General features: G+C 36.9%; 1 protein-coding gene across 1 annotated transcript; it reads right to left on the bottom strand.

Annotated features, from left to right (window-relative positions):
* Nucleotides 1–908: 908 nt before the first annotated feature.
* Nucleotides 909–6,070, bottom strand: arl13a (ADP-ribosylation factor-like 13A). The gene is made up of 10 exons (XM_053324522.1): nt 6,010–6,070; nt 4,290–4,406; nt 3,628–3,698; nt 3,288–3,540; nt 2,758–2,863; nt 2,429–2,634; nt 2,230–2,338; nt 1,814–2,081; nt 1,593–1,709; nt 909–1,482 (listed from the first exon to the last, which is right to left on the bottom strand). The coding sequence occupies exons 1-10, from the start codon at nt 6,027–6,029 to the stop codon at nt 1,427–1,429; spliced, it is 1,323 nt and encodes a 440-aa protein (XP_053180497.1). The 5' UTR covers nt 6,030–6,070; the 3' UTR covers nt 909–1,426.
* Between the last annotated feature and the right edge of the window lie 13,190 nt (nt 6,071–19,260).

The following is a 19,260-nucleotide window of genomic DNA, read 5'->3' on the forward strand; positions in this document are numbered from 1 at the left end:
AAAAATGGTTTGCAGTTTTGTAGATATGAAATTAAAACCTTTCAAGAACAGATCAGGCTGAAATGATTAGTAATAGAAACATAGCTTGATGTGGACCTTCAATGGACCCCACCAAGATGGTGTTTGTTATGTGAAAACGCTGCCGAAACACTGAAATTGGCTAAATGATTTTCCCTCATTAAGCTAGCCCTGTTTATCATGTTTATGGGTATTTTAGACCAGTCTTAACTCATTTCCTTCTTGTGACGGAAGGAAGCAAAATCATCCACAAGCCCCTGATGGCTCCCTCGCTCTTATCCCATTACATGTTTGTTGTTGTAAAAAGCAACAAAGTTTGTCCTTTATACAAACAAGAGGATGCAAACTGAGGCAAACACAAATCTGTAGTTGTCCAGTGATACATTTCAAAAGCAGTGCAGATAGCATGTAAAACTGTAAGTTATTGTATTATTTAAATGAATTTAAATAAAGGAATTTTAGTGACACAATTTTGATTGCTCAAATCTAGCACACTTAATATTGTCAGCACAGGCAATATTAATTTAACCTATCAACTGCCAAAATCAGAAGCTGGCAATGTAGACAAAAACTTGTTATGCCATCTGGTAAATGCAGAGTTGCTTGATTATATGTAGGGAATGTACTGTGGATGGTAGAAGATGGTGAGGATGACTGGAGGAGAAATGTATTTTGGGGCTCAGATTGGATAAAATCAAGAGAACAACAGGATTAGACCTTTGTTGAAATAAGAGCTCAGATAAACTGGCTCTTCATTCATTTTCTATAATGATCTATTTACGCAATCCAAAGTCACACAGCCCATTTATAGCTTGCTTGCAACTCTAACATTAGGTCTGAATTTGGTCTCTGCTGCAGAAAAATAAAAGGAAATGACATACAAGTTGTGATAAAAACAATATTTATTATACAGTTGTGTGGATTTGTTCATCCATTTAACAATACAACTGCTTACTGTATTGGTCATTATTGGAAAATGATCAAATATTTTTTTTACAAAAAGGATACAGCTCAAAAATCGTGTTTCCCTTACAATCAAATCTGCATAGATTATACAAAGAAAACCTCTTATAATGTTTTGGCGAAGTGCACAAGTTCATCTATAACTCTATAACTCTATTTAAATTGAATGCATTATTTTTACATTATTACATGAATATTTATACCTGCCCTTCACTACACATTGGAATGTCCAGTTTCACTCCAAATGTTCAGGGACCAGGTCTGAGGTGGTCGAGTGTATTGAAAGAGATAAATAATATCATTCAAAATCTGTGTGTCCGTCTTTCCCCCGCTGAGTGGCAAAGAAAGGGTGTGAGAGTTTGTGAAGTGACGTAGTGTGAGCGTATATTACTGCTGTGGACCACTTCCTCACATTCAGGTCGCAGGCCGCAACCAGGACTCACTCTCACTGTCCCTGATCTTGACGTTCCTTCAGAGCCAGTATTGCTTTTCGATAAAGATCTATCAGAAGACATGGGGATCTTTTTAAACAGAAGCTGGGATTTCATCATTGTAGAGTCCAAAGTGTTACTGTATTTCATTGGTGGATGGAAGAAGTGGTTGAGGCTCACCAAAGGTTGCGGACAGGTCCACTGGCTGAGTGTAAGCTGCGGGGATCTCCTCTGTGTTGATCTTGTTCTTCCTTTTTACTTTCACAATCTTCTTCTTTTTCTTCTTGTCCCCTTTAGCTAGACATAAGACAAAGAAGACATTAGATTCCAGTTCTTTAACTGTAATAACCTTAGAAAAAAAGATGAAGAAGCTGCTAATAAATGATTTAACTCGTGTCAACCTTTTAGTGGCTTGTCGTCATTGTCCGGGGATTCTAGCACATCCAGAGTCTCCTCTTTCACCTTTGTTTTGCCTTTCAGTTTGCCTTTTTTGGGGGTGATCAGGGCACTGCTGGCTTTCTCTCGGTGACTTGGGGTCTCATGCTCTGCTTCATTAGCGTCACCCTCCTCCTCCTTATCATTTGCTTCCTCCAGATCTTCTTCACCCTCCTTGACCTTAACCGGCTTCTTCTTCTTACTTGTCTTCAGCTTCTTTTTCAGTGTTGTCTCCTGTAAATAAAAAGACTTGTGAGCAAGATTCAGCATTTATTTTGATAGCATTTGATATATATTTTCAAAGGGCTTTAAAATGACAACACTTATACATTATTACATACAAGCTTTCTGTAGAAATACAATCAAAAATGTTCTTTTTTACCTTTTGCAGCATGTTTCGAATAGGCTGCAGCTTTCCTTCACCCCTGGTCTTTTTCTCCTTGTCCTTCGGCCGATGAACCTGGCGAAGATCTGACTTGCTGGTTCGCATTCTGAGGTAAGACAGTATTTAACATATAAGTTTGGTTGGTGTGTAGCTTGTGTGTGTGGAGTGAATGTTGAATTCTTTAGCGCTGTCTTACCTTTCCCCCTTGGTTTTTCTGCGTACTTTCTCTGCTTTCCCGTTCTTCTCCCTCTCTCTTGGTTCTAGGGGTCTCTTGCTGTCCTGGGCTACACGAGTACACAGCTCTGGATAATCCAGGTAAACAGCACGCAGCAACCAGCGAAGGCCTCGTAGAGTCTTCCTGTCTGACCAGCGTCGCAGGTCCATTAAGGCTGAACAAGGCTCCTGAGAGGAGAGGGAGCTTCATCAGTTCAAGCAAGGTATGTCTGCATCTCTGGTCTGTCTCAATATCTATACAAGATGTACAATTATATCTCGGTAGATCTGCATTGTAAATTTCAGACTTACAATATGGCAGAGAGAGCGGCTCTGGTTGACCAGCCTTTCCAAAGACAGAATCTCAATCAGCTCACTTCCCAGCAAAGCGTTCATTTTGTCCTGTTTGTTGGCCAACCTAAAAGGAAAAGGTCACAGCACAGACCTGAGTGACTCTCTTCCACCTCTATTTATGAAATGTCAAAAAATGACACCTAAGAATGCTCCAAAGACCCAAATTAAGAAAAGAAGACACATTTATCAACTACTTAAAGCAAAGTGTAAAAGTAACTTTTAAGAGCAAATAAAAGTAATCACGCCAAAAAAAAGTAATCATCTCAAGTAATCACATGTATTCTCTGGGAAGGAATAGCCAATATATATATTTTTTAAAAAAAAGACTATACACTACACTATATACTTTACTTTTAGATCTGGCCCAGTTTTACAGTCACTGAGCATATTTGGTATTTTCTCTCAGCAGCCACCAGAGAGTGCTGTTTACACTGCACATGATGTGAGACCATACTTAAATATTCATGCATAAGTTTGATTATAATTACACTAGTATGGGTTTTCCTGCCACCCTCGATTGCTTCAGCAGGTCGGTCAGAACCTCCTTGACGTCCCTCATCCTCTGCCTGTCACTGGAGTCCACCACAAAGATGATCCCGTGGGCCTCTCCACAGAGCTCCCTCCATGCTTCCCTCGACTCTACCGATCCTCCCACATCCAGCAGGGTGACCAGGTAGTTCTCCACCCGCAGCTCATTTCTGATACAGCCTTGGGTGGGTCCTGATTCTCCAACATGGGGGACTGGAAAGGCAAGACACTGGTGGGTTATTTGCAGTATTTCTACGATAAGTACAATTTAAAAGTTATTCAGTTTGAAAGTTGAGTTACCTCTTAACATTCCTCGGATAGAGGATGTTTTTCCTGCTTTGTCAAGACCGACCACAAGAATAGTCACTTTCCTGCACAAAAGTAAAGACATTGTAGAAAACATGTCAGATGATATCAATGAACCCAATCAATCAATTATATACCAACATACTGTACCAAAGGAATAAGAAAGCCAAAAACATGTTATGGTGAATTGTCTAGCTTTCCCTGTACAGAAATGTTTCTTTATTACATACAAGTCATTCAGTTTTAGCCAAAAAATGTCTACCTCCAACAACACACATTATCTGGTCAAATATGGTTATGTAAGAGTATGGAAGCAAACCCATGCCTAAATAATTTGAATTATATCAGCAGAAGTTTTGAAATGTAATCACTGAAGAATACCACTGAATTTATTGCATACATATTTGACTTTTAAAACCATCTTCCTGAATTTATGTGGTCTGAATTTCACTTTGTAAGATTCTCAATATGGTATTGCTTATACAGTCCAAATTAGTATGGCAATTTTTATAGGAGTCTTTATTATAGCCGCTATAGCTCAACTTTAGGACAATTAAATAATTCATCATCATTTTAGAAGATTTAACCTTTGCTTAGGGCAGCCTATGCATCACTGACCACATTTGTTATGGACTCTAGAGATCTCTTTATCTAACCTGATTGGCTCCTGTATTTTGGAGACCCAGGTGCAGCAGTTGCTCATCAGGTTGAACATGGTTACTTGAGGTGAGCAAGGTGAGCACAGTAGCCACCATTTTCTCTGGAACTCGTACCTGAAAACAGATGGTCAGTCTTAGCATGACTCACACACACACATACGCACAAAAACAAAGCTGTTCAGCGGAGTTACCGAGGGTCATGGCCACATCCAACACAAAGATGTTTAGTGTCTGTTTCTCGTAGACTCACAGGTAATGTGTTGACTGCTAAGTAAGTAATATAAATGATAATAATGATACTACATTTTATTTATGGAGGGCATTTCAGGGTACTCAAAGACTCTTTACACAAGTAAAAATGGTCATAGAAAACAACATACTAAAAAGCATGTCACATATTATAAATTGTACATTAAAAACCGTTCTGAATCTAAAATTGATGCTAGCTGTCTTTAGCTCACTTTAATTTCAATGCTTATTTCCTGTAATTTTTTGGGTCAATAATAAATCTGAACATTTTTCACTGCAGTCAGTAATAAAGATAATAACAATGTTGTCAGTTGTGCTTCAATCATAAATATTTGCCTGTATTTTTCTCAGTAATCAGTCTTAACGTCAGCCATGAGCCCAGTTAAATCTTTCTGGCATGTCCAGGGAACTATGAGTAGTCTGCCTGAGTCTTGTGATGCACACACAGCAGGTGTGTGTGTCAGTGTAGTCGGGCCATGTGCTAAAAAAACACAGGCAAGTCTTTCAGTCCTTTGTCCACTGCATCTGTTCAGGCTCTGTAATCTGCTAAAGCCAGTTTAGAATGGCCTGCTTTTACTGTGTTGGTGACAAGCCGACCCATATTTGCTTTGGCTGCAGAAGACAGTGACGTCATCAGTGTTTCCACTACAGCGCAAGCATGTTTGAGAAGTGTATTTTGTCCAGATGTCTGAAATCTCTGCATGGTAGACCTTCACAGCAGGCGAGAATAAGAGTGTTTTTTAAACACAAAGATATCACCTGCTCACAGTATTAAAGTACTGTGAACAGGTGAGTGGCAAGTTGTTTGCAGTGGGAAAATTTTGATATAATAGTTTTACGTGTTTGCTGTATGTGGCGATCGCTTATTGTTTTATGTTAATGAGAACATTTTAAATTTGTTAAAAAAAAAGATAACTTCAAGCATTATTTTGATAAATATAAAGACAAATTTCACATTTATTGTAATAATACTGTTTATGAATATATTGTTTTCAAATTAAGTTTGTTTATTTTGGTTCATACTTAATAAATATATAAAAATGTAGTGATGTCTCAGAAAGTATAAATAAAACTAGAAACTGGAATATTAAGCACAAAGGCTCTTAAATCCATAGCTTCAATCTTAATCAGCAGTAATAATGGCCATGAAAAACCTATTACTATAAACAATTAATCTCTACAGTAGATTAACTCTGTTTATCACTAATGGAAATAATCTATTTTCTTTAGTATCCTTTTATAAGGATCCAAAATTGAGTCTAATACAACAGTCCTAATTGTATGCCTCTAAATTCATACAGACAATGAGCAACGCATGGGTTTTAAAAGGCAGTGAATCTATAGATGAAAACAGAGCATTTTTAAGTACAGCATACAATACATCACTACTGGTAGTCAGACCGAATGACTATTGATGCTACAACTTTGCTAATTTTAATAAACCAGGAGAAATAAAAGGAATACTTACAGAAGCAAGTCTATGTCCATGCATTTATTTGGGTGCACGTCTATACTAACATCTTGTACACACCTGCTGCAAAACTTAATCAGGCTCAGGCTAAGCCTTTGGTCACCCCATGTGGGAGGTGCAGCCTAAGAAATGTTGTTGGACATTTCAACCAATCCCAGACTCTGAGCCAGTCGCTCATCCCATTGGATGGCGTGTTTCTTCTTTACCTAGACCAAACATTGCATATTATCCTTCTAAGAGAACTAAATGTATCTCATGGTGTGATCTGTGACGTGTCGTGATCTCCTTCTCTTGCTGTCTGACAGTAGTGGCATGCTTGTTTATGACACATATGGCTGCACAATTGTTGTCACTTTGGCAGATGATGAATGCTGGCCATGAGGTGAGGTGTCACCCTACAGTCTACAGGTTTACAGGTATAATTGGACTGAAGCTTAAAATATATGCATTGTTTCCTGTGAGGTACATTTTGACTGTAGTAGATGTGGTGAAGACAACAATGTTAATATTAAATAATAAAATATTTTAATAAGTTAAATATAACTGAAAGGAGGAGAACAGGATTATATATGACTGGGTAATGGGAAAACAAGTTTATACACCTCATTTCTTTACTTAATGGATGCATAATGTCAAAACTTTAATTAGAAGATACCAGTATATTTATCTGACTATACATATAATTATTTTCAGGCACAACAGTGACTCACTTTAACATTTACAGAGGATAAACATATTACATAATGTTATAAATAGTATAATTAAGCTGTATGACACATATTGTAATGCAGCTTCTGCCACCAGATGGCATCATGTTCACAGGATCTGTTTTCACTGCCAGGCTGTTCACTTTTTGCCTGCTTAGTCTGTAAAAAATAATATAATGTCTTTGTGCTTTTGTCCTCAACAAGCTAAGATCAATTTTATCTGCAGCTAACTGAACATACATATTTTTGATTTCCAAATGTTGTTGTTCTGCAGCTATAATTATATTATACTTCAAGTGAATAAATGTTTAGTGGCAGCTTATAGAGACCTGCAGCCATGCTTTGTTTGTAGGCTTTATCTCATTAAGTCATTAAACCAATGTCCAATCAGGCACCGCCCTCGTCTGCTGAGTACACTCATCACAGGCTCTGGCCACAGCTGAAACTGACGCAAACACACAAACACCCCACACAAGTACACATACACACAAACACACCCACGCATGTCATGTACACACATAGACCTACAGTCATTTCCTGGAGGCTCACCGTAACCAAAACATAACCACTATAAAACCCAACTCTGACCTTAACCTCAGCTTCATCCTAACCTAAACCACTGAACTGGTTTTATGTTATGTTTGTGTCCATGAAAGTGACTTAAGTCATATCTACACACACACACACACACACACACACACACACACATAGCAAAAAACAGCTGCATTTGAGCAGAGCCACCGCACCCACTTTTGCTCTTCCAGTTCTCTACATTGCAAACATATTTTGAAAGACCCCTGACCTCTAACTCCGCAATCAGGGTTACAGTGTCTTCTTTAAAAAGACAGTTCACTTTTCTCTCAGTCTGTTACAGTAATGGGAAATAACATTTACTCAAGTCCTGTCCCAATTACAATTTCAGGGTACTTGTACTTTACTTGAGTATTTCCATTTGATACTACTTTAACCTTCCATTCCACTACATTTCAGAGCGAAATATTGTACTTTCTACTCCACTCCATTTATCTGACAGCTTTAATTACTTACAGATGAAGCTTTTAAAATTTAACACATTGTTAAAGATGATACCAGTGGTTTCTAACCTTTTTGACTTTTGACGTCTTGCATAAAGAAGTGCGTAGTCGGGGTCACATTACAGATGTCTTCTCTCTCCAAAAACTGAAAACAGATTGATGTATCACAACTTTTCTTTTTTATTCAGGATTTTTCATGCAGGACTTTTATTGGTAATGGAGTATTTTTACATTGCTGTATTGGTACATTCGCTGAAGTAAATGATCTGAGAACTTCCATCGCTGGTCTGTTTTGAAAAACTTGAAACATAAACAGGTTGAACTGACCTGATTAGTTGGTAACACAGTGTGCAGGGCTTACCACTTCCACTTCCCCATGGCTCCAGAAAACATACAACCCCTGCAATCTGGAGTCACTGACCCACACCACTGCCTCACCAAACACATGAATTAGTAATGGCATGCCTTCATAGGTTGCGTCTACCCGCTTCACAATGCCAAGCTCAAGTCACCGGCTCTGACGAAATCTGATTAGACAGGAAGAGGTCAGCGTGTTTGGGGTGAGCTCTTGGTACCCTGTGTTGAAACTATGCCGCAGTACACAGAACACTTCCCTCTGTAGTTGAAATCAGAGAAAAGTTATTTTTTTCATGATCGTACTGCCACAATGTAATTTAAATATATCCGAAAAGGTTAGAATAGAGCTTCTGTTAAAATGACAGGTCATGTAAACATTAACCTAAGCAGCACGGACAACAGTTTTGCTATTTAAATATGAGGTATGCCACAGATTGTGGTCTTCTCATGCGTTTGACAAATAGATAAACATTGTTTGCATAAGTAGTTAAGCAAACATGAAACTGGTTCTTTTCAACTGGATGCACACTGTTACTGTGTTCAAATGGACATGTACTCCTAACAAATAGTAATATCATGAGGGAAAGTCAGCGTAAAAAGTGATCGAGTTAAGTTTTAGTGATTCAGAGTATGTGCTGCACCTGTTCAGCTCTGGCCTGCTGCAGGTCACTTTAACAAGGCCAAGTCCGCCCTGCTGGCTGAAACTAAAAATGGAAGTGCAGAGTAACCGATCTCTCAATGCTTGCAATTACACTGCTTCCATTTAGAAAGGACTGTGTATTGTAAAGCTGCATATTCTGCATATTATCATATTTTTCACTGCATATTCTCCTCTACATGAACATAAATGGAATGTTTTTGTTTACAGTAGTACAACTCATGGCTCACCCCTTTTGTCACAGTGATTATTGTAGTTATTTTTGATGGACTGAGAAGCCAGTGATATTTTATTTTTAGTACTCATACAGTCAGAGTGATAGATACCACATAAAGGATCTTACAATGTCAGTCTGTGTTTGTTCCACCACTGTATTTTTACCTGTACGTTTGTATTGCATGTTGTTGTTTTTTTTATTGTATGTTATTTATGTGCTGCAACATTTTTCCCTGTCTCCAAGACAAATTTCTCCCTGGTGGAGACCAATAAAGTAACTAACCTAACCTAACCTAAAGGGCTGCTCAAAATCACACAACCATAGACTGGACACATTAATATACTTTTCTAATGGACCTCAAATTCAATCCACTATGTTTGTTATCACGTTGAACTGTTTTTATTCCGTTTGTGCTGATTCAGGTGGTATAAAGTTCATTCAGTGTGTTTTTTTAAATGTATTTTCTAACAGTGTATACTTAACCAGCATATCAGACTTTTATTACTTTGTTGCATGTGTACTTTGTACCTCCTTTTATTTGATTTTTTGTCATACTTGTGTATCTAAAGAGTAGCTGCGAGGCCAAACCCTTTTTGCACATACCAGTCCACACATTATGTACAGTATTTGGATAACTTTTATTGTTTAGGCTCCATATTTCAGCACATTTAGTTTGACATGAATGAAGTAATGGATACATTGGACATTAAAGTGCAAAGTCTCAGCACTAAGTGGTGTAACTTTGTATCAATATAGAAAGAACCGTGTTGGAGATAAGTGTAGAGCCTGAAGAACAAAACATGTGTAACTGTCCAAATAAAATGTTCTCACTTCTCTGAATTCAAAGGCTCTGCTCTGTCTTTCCACTGTGTCTTCTGACTCTTTTTTTAGATGTACAGTTTTGTGAAAAGTTTTAGGCACTTTAGATGTTTAGGTTCTCGTCCATTATGTTATACCTTCTGTAGACGTTTGACGGATCCCAAATGTATTCTGCAGCATGACAACAACCCCAAAAACACAGCCAGAGTCATAAATAACTATCTTCATTGACAAGAAGAACCAGGAGTCCTGCAACAGATGGTACAGCTCCCATAGAGCCCTGATATCAACACCATGAAATCAGTCTGGGATTACATAAAGAGGCAGAAGTTATTGAGATGCCAAAATCCACAGAAAAAATATGGCAACTTCTCCAAGATACTTCAGACAAAAAACATACTGAGGGGAACTGGGTCTTGTTTAAAGGCAAAGCATGGTCTTTGAATGAGGTTAATGGATAAATTCAGGGTAACATTTTTGAAAACATCCCCACTTTTAGTGCCTAAAACTTTTGCACAGTACTGTCTGTCACAGAAAGTCTTTCAGGAATAAAGTTCTGTCTTAGATAAGAGTCCTATCTCTTGTGAGGCCCAAACACACTGACGCTCACATTTTGAAGTACACTTACAGGCAGAATCACTGTGACATTACACTATCAACAGTCACTTCATGGTAGACAACTGGTTGTTGATTTCAACTGCGGAGATAAGTGAAGTCAGACATTTGTTTATTTCTGGTGTCATTTTCAACTGTAATTGTACCTTTTTAAGATATATGGTTAAAGACAGTGGTCCGACTTATCTGACATTGCTGCTGTGCTTATTTTAAGACATCAAAAGACAAGGTTTATCTGTCGTGATAACAGCCTCATAACCTGTAGCAGATTGGAAATGTTCACGCTTAACATTTGGGATGTTATTCAGTTAGCACTTGACTTTGTGGTCATTTTTGTTCTCAATGTATTTCTTGCTAAATTTTGTTCTATATATATTTCATCTGAAAAGTAACTGAAGCTGTAAAATAAATGTAGTGGAGTAAAAAAGTCCAATACTTACCTTATTTTTTATTAATATATATTAATTATAAAGTAGCATTAAATGGAAATACTGAAGTGAAGTGCAAGTACCTTAAAATTGTACTTAAGTACAGTAGTGTACTTTAGTAAATGTACTTTGTTACTTTCCACCACTGTCAAAATGTATGTACATTTAATGAGTACTGTGTTTTTTTGATAAATCAAATCATGAACATCTCACCACCAGTTGGGCTAACTAGCGGCTGTATGTCTTATAGTGGGGAGCTACATTACCATTGCCTTACTCATTTATAATTGTGCGTGCTTTTAATGACTTTTACTGCTTTATGCTTATTTATACACGCTCCTTTGTTTACACATTAATCGCTTAAACAGACATTTATTTTTGCTCCCGGCCCCTAAATTGTATTAGTGTGGCAGAGGTTTTCTTCCCGGAGGTTGTTGTAAACAAACATTGTGATTGGTCCTGCTGTGTTGCACACATGCACGCTATGAGGTATGTCAAACTTCCTTGACACCTTTGCTCCAGCCTTGTCAAATGAGGATCCAGCAACCACAACCGTTTTTTTCTGCCCCTGAAAGAGAGAGACAGAGCAAGAGAGAGAGTGCAGGGGAGGAGACGGAGCGACTGTAGAGAAAACAAAGCAGTGAGAAACAGAAATTAAACAATATTTTCTGATTGTTTCTCTGTTATTTTCTTAAGCACAAATAACTACCCAGGTAAAAAAGTAATATACTTTAATGTACTAAAAATATACTTAATTTTCTGAAAGTACATTTCTAGCACATTTTGACTTTATGTGTTAAAATAAAGTAAACCAAAAATATATTATAAATGTATTCATTACAAATATATTATTCCATCAGTAGTACTTCAGTTTACTTAGATAAAGTACACTTCTTAGTACTAATACTTAAATTCATATTAAGTATATTCATATAAAATATACTAACACTGAAATATATATAAGTGTTTGATTAGTATATTTATTTATTATGTACTTCAAATGCTTTAAATGTAAGTTTAATGTTAGTGTATTTGCATCTACTTCTACCAAGTGCACTTTTAGCACCCTTTCAATAAGTTCACTTTTATAACACTTTTTTTTTCATATTGTTAGCACAGCAGTGTTAAAGTGCACTTAAAATAAGTATATTAATAATTAAATACTACTACTACTACTACTTCAGTGGTAAATTAGTGTATTCTTCATAAGTACACTACAGACCAGAACAAATTCATCAGTATGTAGCCATTTCTTTTGTGTGCTAAAATCAGTTTAGTACAATAACAGTTAATTTCTGTAGCAGACCTTTTCTCTTCAACCTTTTAAAATAATATATTTTACCAGCAATACCTTTTCTAATTGAAAAAATATCCTTACTTTTCTATTTAAATTTTAAAATGTTAGCAATTAGTGTTATAAAGTATTTGGATTACTTCAACACCTCCGTTGTTTTTATGCAATATTTAAAAATCCATCCATCCATTCTCCAAATTTAATGGTGAATTTTGAATAAACATGAACATCAACAACAGAGCACCTTTCAATTGACCATGTGCTTTTATATAATGCAGTAGTCACCAGTATTTCTAATAAAAAACAGTACAACCTTGTGTATTTCTTATCATCACATGGAAAGTACATATTCCAAAGCTTGGATTGTTTCACTTACATTTGACAGCAGTCAAAAACACATTACACTTAAGAACATATTAAACTGTGTAGATAACAGGAAATTTGCTTTGCTGCTTGACTGAAAAATGAATCTTTTGAAAGTCTTTGATTTTGCATGAAAACAGTACACCATTCTGAGGCCAGGTACAGTGCCTTGCAAAAGTATTCACCCTTATGATTTTGTTATACCACAACTGTTATACTATTACTGTTTAACAGCACTGTCTTTGTGTGTGCTTGTCCATGTATGCTTTATCATTTTTACAGTTTTAATACTCTGAAGTTGCCATTTTTTGACATTGTCCACTAGTTTTAAGGAGTACCAAGAATACACACTGATATGTAATCCCTATTTCTTACAATTTGGCAGTGGTTTTAACAATTATTCTCAAACTTCCCCAGTAACTATTTAATCTCTCTCTACATTATTCGGTAGAGGAATAACATACTCTTTGTCTCTTGATTGGATCAAAACACATTTCCTGTGGAACAGGTCAGTGGGCACCGCATAAACATTCCTAGATTCTGACACCTCAGACATAAAAGTGGAAGCAATGTTCAGTTGACTATCCTTGCAGAGCTGTCCACCAGTCTTCACAAGCTCCTTTACCAATATACAGTGCAATGACAAATCGCCTGCTCTGAATACTGACATGCAAAGTATTCTACATAATCTTCCATCCTGTAACTCCACTGTTGAGTTGATCCTTTTTTTTAGACTTCTGTTACTGCTGGAATGATACAGTATGCCTTTTACAATGAAACGGTGATAACAAACACAGTGTTCAACTGTAACACCTAGCAAGTCTTTGATAGCAAGTTTCTCTAATGCTGACAGTTTGCCATGACAGGGATTACCGAAAACCCTGACATTTTCATTCAGGCTAGATGAATTAGAACTTGATACATTGCTGTTTAGGAGATGTGAAAAAATGCATTTCACTCCTTCATTAGCATCTACCATGTACTTTTCGGCTTTTTGTGTTAGACTCCTCCAGCAAAGAAATCTTTTAACTATTTGCTCTGGAACGTGTGTTGTCCCATGGAAGTACTGTAACAAAGTGCCATTAAATGATTCAAAGGAAAAGGTTGATGTGGCCCACAGAGGGCCCCAGTTCCTAACACTTGCCGCAAGGTGTGTCAGAACATGGACATTAAATGTCATATTTGCTGCACCATATAACTTCTCAAACTGCAGTGAGAACTTCTTGAGAGCTCTTTCAGCTACTTCAATATCACAGCGTTTCACCTTTTCTCCCAAAAGAATATGCATTGCGAACACAAACAGAAAAAGGTGGTTCCAGAACTTCTTTAGTAAGACCCCATTCAGTAAAGGCAGGGCATAGAATAACAGGAATGACCTCCACTCTGATGCTTTCCAATATTTTCTGTCTGCCACAGATCGTGGTACTCTTGTTATCTCAACAGGGGGTTGAATTGCAATGAGCTCTTTGTCAATGCGGCCTGATTTTGCTCCTAAGTACCACTCTTTGTCATGATTTTTTGAGTCAAACCACAGTTTTGCTAGTTGTCTTGTCACACCAAGGCATACACAATGCTGATACTCTGGAACAAATCCATTTATCATTTGAAACTTTGTGAGTTTCATTAATGGTGAAGGTCCTTTTACTCCCATTACAGGACTGTCTGGTGTTGCAGCCATTGCGTGATCAAAATGCTTAGCTTCAGTTCTAAGATGTGGTTTTGGGCCTTTGTTTGTGTAAGGACCACCACCAACATGGTAACAAAAATCACATCCATAAAAGCCATTAAACTGTTTGGTGTTTCTTAGAAGTGGGCGAGCAACTGAATCCGAACTACATATCAGAGCATACACTTTGGAGACATGTTGTACATTTGCTGAGTCCTTCCACTTAATGCCATTTTGTTCTAAAATGTGCAGTTCATCAACAAATGGCTTCAAAAATGTTAAGATGTTTGGCTTCTTCTCGCCAAACCAGAGAGAAGGAAGACAGATATTTGTCTTGCGTTCTTTAGGTTCAAGTTCTATAACCTGGCACTGAATGGGCCAAATTTGATACTTTGAACTCCTGAAAACTGGAATTCCATCACAGTTCCAAATTAAAGTTATATCATCCTCACCTAATTCACCTGATTCTTTGAGTTTCTGGTACTCTTCTCCACACTGTATATCTGAAATGACATCTGCACATTGCCAGTCTTTTTTCAAACGTTGGTTTTGTTCAAGCAATGTTTTGATCTGAGAAGCCAAACTAAGCACTAGAAAGAAACACCCACTTTTGAGACAGCTCTCTGAATCAGTTACTGCATTACAAGCACCACACTGTAGTTCACTGGTATTATTCACCCCTAAGTAGTTTTCACATGCTGGACAGTAAAAATGGGGGACATAATTTCCATATTGTCCATAAGCTTTGTGAAAAAGGTATGTGGTTACTGGTACCATTCCAGGGAAATGTTCATTAAAAATCTTCAGTAGATGTTTCAGTGCCACACCTGTCACATTGTGCCTTAGTACATAAGACATCAGTAAGATTAAACTTTGTCCCTTTGTCAGTGGAGCTCCAGGATACGCAGGATCATCTCCATCCAACAAAAATGTCTCTACCTGTGAAAACATAAAAAAAGAAAAGATAGAAAACTGTTACATTCATCTCCATTAAAAGAGATTGCTTACAGATTTACAGAGAAAACATACTGTACAATAATAAATGTTAATAACCTGTTGGTTTGGTGTCTCTTGCTGATCAGGTGGAGTAGCAGGCACATTGCATCCTGGTTGCTTCTCTAACATGTCCTGGCAAAATATAAATGGAAGCATAAATATTTTAATTTACTTTGTGGATCTTTTATAGTTTTGACATATAAAACAATACTAGTGCTTCAAAAGGTAAGTGGTAACTACTACAAGTCATCTGGTAGTTTTTTACATTTAGAGAATTTACCATGTTGGCTTCTGGGGTTGTTAGCAGAGACTTATGCAAATGGATTACACACTAGCTTCATATAAAACCGCTGTGATTTCAGGGGAAAGGATGAATGTAGTGCCTATATTCACTAAATATACAAAATGTGTAACTCCTTGCCCAAACCTAGAAAACAAATGAACTCTATTAACAAATCAGTTCTACAAATACAGTACAAATCTAATCCTTGGGTGGATGCAAGACAGGACATCTGTTTCTATCAAGACAGTGAGTTCAAACAAAACTGCATAATAATGCTTAATAAAAAACAAAATTGTTGTATTGGCGGAATAAAACATCAGATTTAAGTCACATCAAGCAAGTAAAGCCACATCTGCATTATATGTGCAGTGAAGATCCAACAGATGGATAATATCCAATATAATGGAGACTACAGCTTCACATACTGAAGAACTGTATTAATTAAGGGAAGGTATATGTCACAGCCATCAAGTGCCAATGTAGGCTATAAGTCAGCCACCTGTTAGAAACTTTGTTAGCCTCATGTGGAACTACTAATTTGCTTGAATTACAATGTAAATTAAACATGAATGAATAATGCAATCATACTTTCAAATAGTTATATGTAGTTATAATTCTGTGACCAAATGAGACCTTGCTGGTGCTCACTTTCAATACATGTTTATTATCGGTAGCCTATATTACTATTTTAAGACGTCGGTTTTAAAAAATAAAAACTTACTCTATTCACATTTTCTGTATCGATTAAAGGGGTTGTTTTTAGCATAAAAATGAAACTAGTAACTTGTAACTATAGTACCTGTGCTTCTGGTCCGATTTGCATATCTTGTTGATCTCCACAAAATTGAGAAGTGCAGTGTGAGTAGGTGGAGGGTGGCAATTCCAGCACTGGGTGGGTCTTTCTGGAGACTCCCTCTCTGGCAGGCTGCATATAATGAAGATATAATACATGGAAATTCTCAAGTGAAGTATTAATGACAATAATACATGTTTGTGTCTCATTTTAAGGAAATACACTGTAGGGGCTAGGACAATCATTATTTTCATCACGTTTAATTTAATTGAAATGACAATTATATAGAAACTATACATATAATATAACACTGCGATTAATATCAACAATTTCAATAGCTGATATTTTAATACCTCTGATGAACCTCTGTTTGGTCTGTCCTGAAGCAGGTGCTCTCTTATTGGACTGACAAGATGCTTTCCTCTCAAACATTCTAAAGACGACTGACCGCTGGCTCCTTCTGCAACAAGGCCCTCGTCGGAAACATTCTGATCATGAGACAGCACATAGATGTATTTAACTATCATACTGTAAACATTTAGGGTATGATAAACATTACAAATAAAATTCTGGATGAATGAAAGATTTAGAGGAAAGTAATATATATTTTGTGAACCCCTTAATTTTATTTCAGAATGGAAGCATAAAACATAATGATCACTGTTTTTACCTGTTTGTTAGTTGTGGGAGTGTCTCCTGGATATTCCTCCAGAGAAGATGTTCGTTCACCGTTATTTGAAAGTGGAATCTGGGGAGTGCAGTTGCAATGTCAACGTGCATGTAACACTATCTGCAATTCATATTGTTGGGAACGAAAAAAATGGTCTACCTTTTTCAAGACCTCTCTATTGTTAGTTGAACAGGATGCACTGAGGTATTTCTTATAATTTCCTCTGCAGTTTAAAGTATTCTGCAATGAATAAGATAGTCCTTGCGTTTAAAATTAAGTATTATTAATCTTATTCTATAATCACTGCTGTTGTTGATAATTAAATAAATGTGAAAGCTCAAATACCTGTTTCTCATTTGCTAGCCGTCTGTATTTGGTTGCCTTCGAAGGTTGGCTCGACTCATTCAGCAGATATTCTTTGTAATGTCTTTTGGGTGCCATGTCTGCGGGCGGTTTTACAGTTTTTCTCAAAGCCCGGTAAAGTGCAGAAGACGCGCGCAGTGTCCTGGATAAAACGTCATCGTAACATTACTGATACAGAGCCTATTGCAATACAGTATGTGCGCATGCGTGCATGCACATTATGGTGTACACAGACTTAAAAAAAAAAAAATGACTCTTTGTTTTTTGGCAAGAAGGTAGAGTCTGTGTCTGACAGACAATTTTCAATGTCAAAATTTGAAAATTTGCATGTGGTGGACATTTTTCAAATTGACCCTGAAGTACTCGTGGCGCTGTGCTGCCCCTGATTGGTTACCCCCGAATGCAACCTGCTTGAATGATGCTGAGTGAAGCGTTGTAGTTGAGTTACAATGGCGCAGTTCAAGTTCGGTATGTTTTATTTTAGGGACAACACAATTCACGTCGATAGTACTGACATTGTGAAGCCTCAGTACAGACAGCAGCTTGTTCAGATATTAAAACGGCCGGACCTCTTGAGTGAAGACGGATGGATACAAGTGTGCTGGGGCACCAGGAAAGCACCTAAAAACAAGGTGGACGCAAAAGTGCTCCTACTCGGAGGTTTGTATTGCTCGTGCATGGTGTGAAGTATCTTTTGAATGAATTTCTTTCTACAATGACTAAGTTAAACAAGTTAATAGGCAAACTTATCATTCACAAGCTGCATTAGCTAATAACTAGCTAGCTAGCTGTTAGCGGCACGCGGCAACTAATGCTAGCGTAAATGGTACTAACTCATACAGTCTATGTACTAACTTAGTGCAACTTGAGATGAGATTTTGTGTGAACATTTGTGAGCGTGCTGTGTGGAGAATGTTTAGCTAAAGTTTTGTGTGGCGCTAACCATAAATGGACAATTGTCCAATGTAAAGAAAAGAACAAGAAAAAATTTGTTTGTACAAATTTGTTATGCTAGCACTTGCCAGCCACTACATGATAGTGATGATTTGATAAAGAATTTGCCAGTGGCTCATGCTAATGATTGTTAATGTTAACCTTGTATGTAATTTAATTTTTATGTAACTATGTTTATAAAAAGACTTAAAGTGACTTGTTGTGTATAATATTAGATTGACTGTGGTGCATTTCACGAGACATACAAAATATCTAAAATATTGAGCAAAAGATGGAAAAAATATGGTTTTGACAGTTTGTCTGATGTATGGTTGTGGTTACAGACAACTACAAGAAGTTGATGGAAAAAAAAGAAGCCTTCCTCAAGGATGAGGACATCTGGCACATGGCAGTTTCAAGGAGAAGGACCACACCTTGTACCACAACACATGATGGAAGCAAACCAAAGGTTATTTTTGTTGCTTGTGTTGGTAGTTCCTTTAGAAAACACACTTTAATTAATAATTATATTGTGTTGCAAGGGATGCCACAATACCACTAATTTTATAGATAGTTCTGACGGCATTCAAATTTGTCTATAACAAAGCCAACTATTTTCAGTGAGAAGTAGCTAAAGCCTGTAGGAAAAGTCCTAGATGTCGCTAGATAACATCACATGCTAATTTGCATATATATGATGTAATGACTTTATTACATATATACAAAATTAAAAAAAGATTTTAAATTAAGTTAAACTAAACTGACTGACCAGCATTTATTTCAAGAAGCTCCTTAATGCGCATCCAAATTTGCCTCTAATATTAAAAAATTGTTTATACAGGCTGTTGTATCAACTGTAACTGAAGTATCATGAACAGAGAGATCATCATGCACTGGAATAAATTCACTATTGTTAACTCTGTCTATTTTGACAAAACAAAATCAAACTCAAATAGTAAAGTTAAATTATTTAGAATAAAAACGATGGGGATCAGTGATTGGTCTTTAGGTACGCACATTCACAGTTCATCCACATCTGTGTGGCTGCTGAT

The sequence above is a fragment of the Scomber japonicus genome, chromosome 8 (genome assembly GCF_027409825.1).
Source record: "Scomber japonicus isolate fScoJap1 chromosome 8, fScoJap1.pri, whole genome shotgun sequence".
Lineage (NCBI taxonomy): Eukaryota > Metazoa > Chordata > Actinopteri > Scombriformes > Scombridae > Scomber > Scomber japonicus.